Genomic DNA, 12,005 nt, shown 5'->3' with positions numbered 1-12,005 from the left:
TGGAGAATGAATTACCGATAAAACCACGTCTAGACACAGGCAATGGTTTGGAGATGGTTACATGCTCACCCTGGGCTAGATATTAAAAATATGTGCACTGTCAAATACCAAAAGCAAGTAAGACTGGGAGTAGCTATAAAGGCCTCCATGTCTTCCATTAAGGGTTCTGATGAATGCTTTCAGTACTTCTGTGGGCAATAAAAAAAAAAAGCATTTCAAGGCTTGTGAAACACTAATAAAACTGCTGTGAAGTATAATTTAGAATCGTAAGAAACCTATTAGTCTCCTGTAAGTCTTCTGGAGATCTGCTATTTTGGAAGTGGGTTTATTTGCCCACTGACATACAACTAAAGTTTGAGTTAATAGGAGCAGATACACAAAGTGAGCTACTGGTTGAACTTTCTTACTGGTATTTTCTGTGCACATCATCTTCTACACTTCGTGTTTATCTGTCCCTGAGGGACCTTTCAAAGACACTTGCTCTCAAATACAAGGATGCAAACCCTGCTTTATTTAGTTTTACTTCCTACACGTTGACATGAACTCAAGAGATACAACATGGCAGCAGTTTGCTTTTATGGGGCTACCTGCAACTTCAGAGGAATCCAGAAAGCTGTCAACTTGGCTATCCTGTTTGAAGGCAATCACGACTGTAAGAGAATTTGGGGAGGAAAGCACGCCTGGGGCAGAAAAATCAAAGCAGGTCAGATGTGATCTCCCCCTTGAATAAATCAATGCTCTAACCGTGGCGGGCAAAGAACTTATCTCTCAGCTGAAATCTCAAGGTATAAGGCATTAAAGCTCTTCTTCATCCTCTTAAAGCAGGATTTAGAGCTCCCGTCCTACAGGCAGCCATAACTGTTAAATTTTTGCTCCAAGGGAAGTTCTAGTGGTTTAACAAAAAGGCTGTAAAATTGAGAATATTCATTCACGTTTTTAAACGTCAGCACAGAAAAAACCCTGTTCCCCTGCCGCAATCACCTTGAGAGGCACAATTCTCAAAGGGATAAAAAGTCATCATCCACAAATTAGTCCTAAGTGATGGGAAAAAACCACCCCTGTGGCAAGTCACTCTGCAGTTGCTCATTTCAACATCTATCCTTTCAGCATCATTCAGTGGTCGTTCCCTCTTTCAAGGCCTGCAGTATTAGTGACCACATACTGGAGGAAGCGGATGTTTAAAATTGCTATGATGGAGCAATTCATACATGCCCATTTTTTTTCTTGGTTTCAACCACAAAGCAAATAGGCAAGTGACTGACTTATCTCACACGTACAAGCTCAGCCAGGTTTACCCACTTCACCAACTAACATCGCTGACCCTTGCAGTTTGTTCAGATCAATACCCAGTGTTTACAGCTGAACAGTGCCTAAAATTTGTGATGAGTCCACGGAGGCAATTATCAAACTCTCCAAGTTATTTACATGCACCATCTCATGCTTATCCAGTCCAAGCGAAGACAGACTTCCTATGTTCAGATTTCACCCACCATTAATCCTGATGTTCATACTGAACTTCAAAAAAAAAAAAAACTTCAACCAGCACAGTAATTAAGATTTCTGTTGTCACTGCTTTGAGAAACAATACAACCAAGCTGCACCCAGCTTAGGTTTAAGTCTTCTGTAAAGCTGCCATCCCATCACACAAAAAAACACATAACATGGAATACCAAATAACCATGCAGAAGCCACATATTATACATCGGACTCTCTGGCACTGACACTTGGGGACTTTTTCCCCTGAAGCAAGTGTAAAGGTCCTAAGGACTGGAAATGGAATTATAATGGCAATTCCAATAAGATGACAGGCATGGATGAAACATCAGTACTACTCCTACAGCAGTCTGCTGCTTTGTTCCCAACAACCTTATAGTCTGGTTAATCCACTTGTAGGAACTGCTCTGTCAGATCAAAGCCAGTTCAATATCCTGTCCAAGTCTTCAAAAGAAGGTGTAAAACCCTATAACAACCAGTTACACAATTATCAGCCTAGAGGGAAGACTTCTGTCTGAGCCTGGGCAGTTAACAGTTGGCTTATGCTTTAAACTAGGGGAGTTCATAATCCTTTTTTTTAAATCCTATCTATCTATTTTAACATTCTAAACTATAGGTTGATTTATTTAATCTCACGCAACGTTTGATCTTTGTATTACTGGCCACAAGCTCCCTAGGTTAATTCCATGAAATTCAAAAGGACATTGCTTTTTATTGCAGTTAAACTTGTTCCCTTGCCTTCCTTAACTGTCCTCTGACCACAGCAGTGGAAGACTAGTACCTTCAGTTTACTCTTATGTGTAGACCTGTCAGGCCCAGTCCTGTCAGTCTTTGAACTAGGAAGAGTTTGGAGGCTCTTCCTAGGAGCAGAACATCCCATCTCCCATGCCTCTTCCTGAACCTGTCTCCTGTTGAATTACCCTAGGAACAAAAGAGGCAGCAGTTCCCCCCAGCTGGGAAAACCCAGTGTGAAATACCCTACAGCTTATGCCCCCCTCTCTGCTGTTCAACGTTCCTACTAACTGCTAAGCTGATAACCCATGTCATCTGTTACTCAAAGCATGAAGGAAAAAAAAAAAAAAAAAAAACATCTGCATGAAAGAAAGTTAACTCAGCTTTAATTGCATGAAAATGAAGCAGAGTTTGCTGGACAGAGGGAGATTTAAGGCCATTTAGATCAATAATTCTTCAAACCAAGAAAACATTTTCACAAGAAAAAAAGCTTGAAGCATGCTTATTTTGAGGGAGATGTTATACCACCCTGTTTCGAGGATTGGCAACAGCAGCAATGCAACCAGCATCCCACAAAGGAAAGGAGAGGTAAAAGCAAGATAAAGCAGTGACCCGTGTCCAGTTGTGAAATACACCGCATGAGCAGACTGTTTTCAAACACACACCAAATGCTGCATAAGTTTAACTACTGTGGGTTGCAAGATAGGTAAGAAGTGGAACTTCAGTAACGAATCAAAAAGTCCAAGGCCAATTGCAGACAACGCTGTATTTGACCACCTCTCCTTACACTCCACTTCCAGTCACACTGGTGAGCAAGAATCACTATAAACTCCATTGTATTTGCCTTCCAGCTGAACCCTGCATGTTGTCTAGAAGAGATCCAGGAGCATTCAAAAATGTACAGGAAAAAAGAATTAAAATCAAGCACTGAAATAAATTCCTGACTAACATCACCTAATTCACTAGCTGGGCTAGAAAGAGCCACATCTCTGCACTGCATTACTCCGGTCTGTCTACATTCTTTACAGCAATTAGCACTTCTGTTCAAGAGCTGAGTGCCCTTGACTTGGTTTGCTCACAATGGAACAAAATTGGTGCTTCCGACACTTCCATATCCTGTAGCAGCAATAAATTAATCCATTGCATTAATCTAAAATGTCATGCAGCATTTGCAAAGCATGCAGGTTATCCCCGACCACCCACATGTTGTCGAGATGCAAGGATCAAGATAAATACCTTTAACGAGCCAAGTCATACCACTTAATCACCCTAAGCATGGCATCTCCACAAGCTAGGAAGCGCTCCCAGACTCCCAGGCCTCTGGGCACCTGCTGCTATAGAAGCTTAAAGGAAGCTCAAGGCCCCTCATCCATTCAGCTAGCAACAGAGCCGCTTACTGTGCTTCCTAACCCCACTCCAAACTAACCTTCTCCTGCATCCCAAGAAATAGAAGTGCCAGCCACTAAGTAGCATGGACCCTGAAAGAGTCATAGAAGAAACAAGTCATCCTTATCAATGGCAGAACTATTTGCTGCTCTCCCTACCCTCTCCCAAGCAACATGACGCTGTTTTACCCTCTTTGCTAGGCAGATTCTGGGAGTAAACAGGCTTGCTTCAATGGAAAAGTCTATGGGTCTGAAACACTGTAGAAAAAAATTTAAAAAGAATTTAAGCACAATTTTCCCTTTTCTATCCCATTGCTTGATGACTGGGCAGTGCTGTAACACAATAGCAATGTCCTGACCCCAGGCGGTACATCAAAGTTTACCGTAAGCTGACTATTGTGCTCAGAAGGATAATGGATCTAATAAAAGCCCAAGTTCATGCTTTTAACTGCATTGGAGGAGAGGAGAAAGCAAGTAGGGGGCATAACATACCCCAGTGTGAACTCACCATATTTCTCTTTGCACTTGCTTCTTAAAACCACTGTAATCTACAAAGACTTACATTTACAGTTTTTGGAAGGGGAAAAAAAAAGCAATCCTGCAATAACAAGTAGTTGTTCAAGAAAGATAATTAAACTCATCAGGGAAACTGCCATGAAGGGAGACTACAAGACTGAAGAGCTTGTGAGAATGTTTACTTTTGGGAAGAAGCAAATACAGAGACAAGATAAAAAGTAGGGAGGGCAAGAGCACTGAGCAAGGAAATCAGATCTTCCATCCCTTCGGCTCTCACACTGGGCAACAACATCCAATAAGCTGACCAATTCAGAAGAAACCCAGGGAAAACACTTTTTCACACATGTCTACCTTGGCAACCACTGGCCCAGGAAGCTGCTAGAGCTTGCAGCCATCCTCTTTCCACCTCCACCTCTCCATGATTTTAAGTTCAAGACTATCTATAGTTGCATTTTTAAAGAGCTTTCAAAAATAATTAAGAGATCAGCTTAAATCTGGATAAGTAAAGTTCAACTGTTACAGGTCCAGACAAGAATTTCTTTGGGGAGAGATTATCCCAAAATTGGCCAGAGGTTGATTCTCGCACCTTCTTTTGAAGTATTAGACACTAATCAGTTACCCGTGCTCCTTAAATCACATACAGGTTTTCTAGAGGGGATACAGATTTTGAGAGCACAACTAAAGACATGGTACAGAGGCTTATTTCAACAATTAGGCTAATAACCTGCCTTCTGGGGTACACAGAAAAGGGGAACCACTCACAGACTACCACATCTGAGTCTGAAAAGGAAGACCTTAAACCAGTCAAGGAATCGACCAGAGAACAGTTTGTTGTCAGGTTCCCTCTACATTTTTGTACAGTCTCCTGGCCTAACATCTCACTATTAAGGCAGTTATTTTTATAGGCCATGTCCAAATTTGTCAGTTGAAGCCATTTAATGCCTGTATTGCTGTCTATAAAATGCTACAAGGCAAGTCATGAAAAGTCTGTTTACTGACAGCAGGTATGGGAAGACCTCAATTTCCTGTCTTCATCCCAGGCACTAACGAACAGTATTTGCCACACGATGTTGAGACATGAATGTTTGCCTTCACAACAGACCTCTACACAAGCCTACAGAAGGACCTGCACTAGATCTGGTCACAAAATTGGAAGCTTAGGAGAGCTGACAACAGCAATTCATTGCAGTCCTACCCAGAACAAGAAAAATCATTGTGAGGAATGGGTCAGCCAGAGATCTAAAATATGCAATTAGAAGTACTTATCTAAAATTACATGCCAAGTCTCCGCAGCATATCTTTCTGAACCTAACCCTTTTAGCTGGAATTGGCAATTACTCAAACAGTAACAATCTCAATTACTACATCATGACAATACAGTTAGGAATACAACTGAGGCAGAGTAGTATGGACAAGCCACGTAAAAGACTTGAAAAGAGCACTAAGAGTTGGTATCAGGACAGAAAGACCAACTGCAAAAAGGGAAGAGATCTCAAACTCCTACATTAACACGAGCCAGGAGAGGATTTGCATGCAGGTCATTTTAAGAGACCTATGCACAGCCCTGCACAGGCACACTAAAATGTGACAGCTTGGATAGAGCCTTTCCTCTTTACAAGAGCAGATTTGCAGATACCTATAATGATAAAAATAGCATTAGTCACTCAACAGAAACTGGAACCGTGGTTCAAGTGACTTGAAGACTGTACAGCTGTAGAGCTATCCATGAATACTCCTGAATTCTGTCTCTATTCTACTTTCTAACTGCAATCACCAAAACAAGCGGCTGAGGTAACACTACAGAAGCTATCAAGGTGCAAACAGGTAGGGTTAAAAAAATCCTAGAGAGTTGCTTTAAGAGGGAAGGTGGTACAAGGCTTCATCTCCCTGCCTTTTCGCAACCCCTGCCAGCCGATATTTACTATGGAAAGTTTTAGATACGAGGTGAATGTGACAGCTGCTTGCACTACAGAAGCACCAGCTCACACACACAGGAAAGGAGAAGATGAAGCCCATCAACATGCAAGCCAGATGAAAAAAGGAAATTTTCGTTACCACAGCTACCTGAGAGAAGCTGTTTTCTACTGAGAAAATCTTGAGAAAAGAGGCACAGAGCAGAAGAAAATTACAGAGCTACAGCTCCAAAAGACTCTACCTCCTGTCCTGAACTCTGAATTAGCGGAGGTTTCCATATGGCAGCCTGCAATATGCCAGAGTGATCCCTCAGCTGGCATCAGTATCAGAAAGAGGTTAGGAAAAAGAGCTAATTCATTCAGTTTTTTTCTTTATAGGTGAAGGGAAAAACACGTAAAGAACTGCAGGAAAGGAAAAGAAAGTAAAACCATTCCCTAAAATTTTAAAGATTCTTGAAGCAGATGGCTCAGGGTCCCCTTCAAACTGCAGAGCTTTTGTGGGTACAGCTGAGCTTCACACTGGCATGATAGCTCTGTATAATCCCTTTGTTTTGAACAAAGTGCTTAGCTCTAAACAAATAGCCTGAAGTTCTCCAACAGTTGATCTTTTTAAGTACCGTGTCCCACAACCAAGACAACTGAACTGCCTCTAGTGAAATCAGTCAAGTCCCCTCATCCTCACACCACCTCAAGAACTGTTGTTTAAGGCACTTAGCAAACTGAAATACAACTCTCCAGACAATTTTGATTGCATACCAGGAGTTCATCCATGCTCGTCTGACACTTCTCAAGATTGATCCGTTTAATTGCCACCTTCTCCTTCTTTGGAGCGCAGAAGGCTGCCTGCACCACCGCAGTCGCTCCACTCCCTGTGGGTGAAAAAGACAGTTAGCAACATCTTAGGGGACTTCAGCAGAAAGGAAGGGAGGTCAGACAACAAAATTACGAGTGCCAGTTCATAAAGGCAGCAGAGCCAGGTGAACACCCAGTGAAGGCAACTCCACAGTCACTCCTCACTCCACGTCCATGCAGCTCGGTGGGACATTTCAGCTGCAACACTGAAGTACTGGGCTAATAGAACGAAAACAAGTGGATCTTTCTGATCCCTTGCAGGGATCGTTACAGCTCTGCAGACAGAAAAAAAGCCCCTACTCCAGCTTACTTATAACAGAAGAGTGATTCTCCATGTGCTTTTAAAAGAAAGGCCACTGAGGTCACACAGACTTTTAACCTGATGTGTTCACCCAGAGTGTTGAAACAAGCCACACTCTTCGCTATCAACACTAATGAGATTTTTCAAATATTTTTATGTACTAATTGCTGTTCTCATCTCTCCTCATTTTATGCAAAGACACGAGGTAGGCTTCATTCAAGCCTGTTCAGCTCGAGTTCTCATGTAGTAGCACACTGCCAGTGTCTGGGTTGAAAACCACAGCCAGAGAACATTTACATTCCAAGAGGGAAAAAATATTGAATTTTAATGTACAGTTGTTCAAACTGCTAGAAGTAGGGATAAGAGATCTGGATTTAAACTGCTCAGCAATATCATATCCTCTGATATCAAAAGGATTTTGCAACAGTGAGACCTAATCTAGCTGATGTTAAGCCCATATTTGTTGACCTCCAGAAATATTTGCAACATTCACATCTCATCAATAGGACACCTTGTTGCTTTCTTTTCTACCTTTATCTTTGTTCCCCACATTTATACACTTCACTGGAAAGGAATAAATTAAAATTAATAAAAAAGGGGTCAGGATGGGTGGGAAATAGCTCAAGAGCTTCCTATTGCCAATACCTAAAAAAATGCTATTAAAAAATGAACCCACATCTATTCTGTTCATTATCCCAGGCATAACTCTTGAGCCCATTTAGAGACAAGAACAGCTATTCTGCATTTTGGAATAAAACACCTGTTTTACCAGATTCTCCTGTTCTTAACACTCTAAAACCTGCTCCCAGATTCTGCAATACAGGTGTAGTACAACATTTTTTGCAAACTTTTTTCCCCCTCTAGTCTGTTCAGGTAAACTGGGGGCAAACACCTGTAATCTCATCTTCAAAGGAAGGCTACTGAAGCTCCCTACAACCACCAACTTCCTGCAGGGAGTTGCACCAAGTCACAGTCAGACTTGAATAAAGTGTCAGGTGGGGAAAAGAGCTTGAAATCCAACCCTGAAAGATAGAGGAAAAACTGCTCCATCCAAAGTCACGCCAAAATAAATTACAACGCCCTGAACTGTCGGACTCTCCTCCTCTAATCTTCAACCAGTACCTACTACAGTGGAGCTACAGGAGTGTCACTTCACTTTATATGGCATTGCAAGTGCACCCTGGACAACAGCATCAGCTTGCCAGTTGATTCCCTGCACTTAAGAGTTTACATTTTAACAGCAGAAGGCAGCCACGTACAGAACACAAAACGGCAAGGTTGCAAATGGGTTTTTAAGAAGTTCAAGACTGCGGCCATTTATTACTTGCACACGTATTATTTTTCAGAGGCTATTCATAGCAGAGGGCAAAACAAAACTACCAGGAGAAGGTTAGGTGGAAGAAAAGGACAGCAATAGTGGCAAGAATATTTACAAGGGACTTTGAAAACAAAGTTTGAGTGCCATAAGCAGGGTCTTGAGCAAAGGATGGAGAAGATGGAAGAGTCTAGGCAGACATTAACAAAAAGCGCTCAGAAAAAGCAAGGGAGGGAGGTTTTGACAGCCGAGTTTGGCCAGGCTGCCAGGAGCAGGGCTGAAATACACCATATTAAGCACGGGACAAGCATCCCAGAAGCAAACCTCTACATACACTGCCTGTGGTCACTTTGCCTGGCAGGTACAAGATGCAGGACTCCAACACAAAAGCAGCAGCCCCAGCACAGACAAATTCCCACAGGGAATCCTGGGTTGCACTGACCTCCTCCTCTCCACCCAGTACCTGCTTCTCTAAAATTTTTTGCTGCTTCTTTGGGGAGAAAAAAAGCAAAACCACACAAAATTACTCAAGATAAAGACAGCAGAGAATACAGAAGTGGCGACAAAAGGCAGGAGAAGCGAGCTTGCATTTCCTAGCACTGCTGGGCTCCCTACAGCAATAGCCTTTTGGAAGTCAGAACAAAAAACAAACACTTGTGCCTGTATCATTCTTTTGGAAAGAGTTAGATCCCAGAAGAAACACTACTGATGACACATTCAAAGCACCAGTATTATGATTTCTTTCTTTGGATGTCTTGGTGCATAGTAATAGATGGAGGCTGAAAACATAAGCCAGATGCTGCAAGAATATACAACCGTGCACCTCAGAAGGCTGCCTTGTCAGGCAACCCTTTTCGCTCTTCAGTTAGTTTTGCGGTGTGCATTTTTGTCTCTAAAGCTACCTGCACAGACCTCATCAACACAAGAGTATCTGTGCTCAAAGACACTGTCTGGATATCTCAGGCACTTAATAGCTCCAGCATACGCCTGCTTTCCCCCCACAACATGACATACTGGGGTTTCTGTGCCAGTTAAACCCAGTTGGCATAAGCGTGACTGGCAGAGATGCTTCTTACAATCCAGATGCAATACCACTACTGTAGACGAAATCTTTTACAAGATGACAGTGAAGTCCAGGGGTTTATAGAAGTGACTACACAAAGAACAGCTTTGTGTTTTGTTTTTTTTTTTTTAAGATGTTACTACCAGAAACAATAGATGGAAACTAATTAAAAGCAGGACCATGCATGCTACAGCTCCTTCCCAGTCCTCAAGCCAGCCTGATCAATGCTTGCTAGGACTTCAGGGCAAAAACTGCTTCTCGCTAAGTGTTTGGACAATGCCCCAGCCTGCAGGGACCCGATCTGTTATGGGTGTATGGCATTATTTGAACAGTAATGAAATCCCAAACTAAATCCTTCTGGGCACATGGCAGCGAATCATCCGAACTCGAGACTCCTCCCATTTAATTCCCTGCTGCTCCTACTTCTCTGGCAGCTCTCTTTGGTTCGATCACCACCTGCTCTCCCCACTCCCCCCTCTCCCATTAATTCGTCATTTCTTTCAGCTCCTCTGTAGCACTTAATTATAGAGAAACAATGAAATCTCAAAAGCATATCAAGCAAGGATTAAGCCAAGCTCCAGCACGATGTGCCACAAGCAAGCTGCTCTTTGGTAGCAGCAGCGGCGTGCCGTGCTTCTGGGGCCAAACAAAGAGGGGTTTCCATGCTTCTTTGAAGAGCACAGAACACATAGCAACAAGGCCACTTCAGGCTTTGCAGCCATACAATTTGTTTATGAAATTCCAGGGTGGCAAGAGAAGGAAAGGAGAGAAGCTGCAGCAAGGATGCTAAACACATTGCTAAGTGAAAACAAGCATAGAGAAGACAACACCAATGGAGAGAAAAGCCTGGCAAGTCAATATTTTTTTTTTTAAAGTTTAGGAGAGGGTAACAAATACACGGGGAAAAGTAGGGAGAGAAGTGATTTCCCTGGCTGCTATGAACCATCTTCAATAAGGAAAAAACCCACAAGGGCAGTTTGCACTAGGATGGCACAATTTAAACAAATCAGCTGCAGTCCCACGCTGCTCAGCTGCAATGATATGGGCAGCACTGGGTTAATAATGCTCCTGTGCTCAGTTCATGCTTGCTCCCTACCTCAAGACACTGTGATCAAGGTCAGTGCCGAGGCTCTTCCCTCTGCGCCTCCCTCAAGATCAGCTTTCGGAGAAAATTCACTGCCTAGTTAATCTCTTCCAGCATAACGGCTTAGCAAAACAATGACAACTGGGCACGGCCAAATGCTTGCTGCTTTATTCCTGAAAAGCAGGAGATCATTTTATCGAGGGCTGGGGGAAGGAAAGAGACCCCAAGCAGGTATTAGGATCTGTTTAATACCCCCTGCTTTTGCCCCTGTAGGCTTTCAGATACAGTTCCAACCCTTAGGATAGCAGCTGCAAAATTCCTGCATAAAAGGGTCATGACCTGCTTTAGGAAACACTGCCTAAGGAGGAAAACATACCCTTTCTAACCCTTGCTTCTTTCATGTTTTTATGATTAAATAGTTTTCTGAAATAAAACCAACCTCTGAAAGGATGAAAACAACCCAAACCCAAAACTCTCCAAGCACTCAGTTACTCATTTCCCAGGGTATCTTCTCTGGTCTTCTGGATCCATGCTCCTCCAGAGCTCCAGCCTAAACTTCTTAAATTGAGACAAACTCTCTACAGAAGTCCACTGCCAGCCTTTAAGGGAGGTTGGACACCATCTCTTCTGCAGTCACTTGCTGTCACATAACTTACATGAAGCCTCCTTTTTTAAAAACAAACCAAAAAAACCCACACACAACAAGCCCTCCAAGATCTCCGTTAAAGTTGAGGGAAACCTGTGATTTCAAAGCTATTTGGAGGAGTGGAAAGACAGAAGACTGACCTGAGGACATCGCATGTTCATACACACTTTGCTTCCAAAGATAACTGAATCTTTGCAGCCACATATGGATGCTGCAGCTCTCCTGGTAAGACTGGGATGAATTGCACTGATGCCTCCTCCCAGGCTAATGCAGTTGAAGCCAGAGGTCCTTTTGGCAGAGGTCTCTGCTTAAGCAATGGGAACAGTCACGCCAAATGGTCACAAGACAAACACCAAATCCTGGCTCTAGAACAGTATTCCCCCACCATGTGCAATGGCAATTTAAAGCAGCAACACAGAAAGAGTGCTCACAAAACGGTGTTGCCCAAGCTTTAAATCCATCCCACTACTGGAAACTGAGTTTCAGTTTCCCTGGGTGAAGCGAAAAATTCTCTTCAAGGTAGATCAGCTGCTCACACAGCTGTTTCCATCTACAGGGGACATAATCCATAACAGTCTTGGAGCACCAGTCTTTATCTTAATGTGGTATCAAATCCCCTCCGTAGAAGAAACATGCTCTTCCAGGGTCAAATGAATGTTACAAGCAACTTAAGTTGGAAGGAACCTCTGGAGGCCTCTAGCCCA

General features: G+C 42.8%; 1 protein-coding gene across 1 annotated transcript in view; it reads right to left on the bottom strand.

The window, feature by feature from the left end:
- OXSR1 (oxidative stress responsive kinase 1) overlaps nucleotides 1–12,005 on the bottom strand; it is a 93,324-nt gene that overhangs the window by 73,900 nt on the left and 7,419 nt on the right. The window contains exon 2 of the mRNA XM_035899636.1: nucleotides 6,797–6,909. Coding sequence (XP_035755529.1) covers nucleotides 6,797–6,909 — 113 coding nt within the window. The remainder of the gene's footprint in view (nucleotides 1–6,796; nucleotides 6,910–12,005) is intronic.

The sequence above is a fragment of the Egretta garzetta genome, unplaced genomic scaffold (assembly GCF_000687185.1).
Source record: "Egretta garzetta isolate BGI_Z169 unplaced genomic scaffold, ASM68718v1 scaffold117, whole genome shotgun sequence".
Lineage (NCBI taxonomy): Eukaryota > Metazoa > Chordata > Aves > Pelecaniformes > Ardeidae > Egretta > Egretta garzetta.
This window is presented reverse-complemented; position numbering and strand designations above follow the sequence as displayed.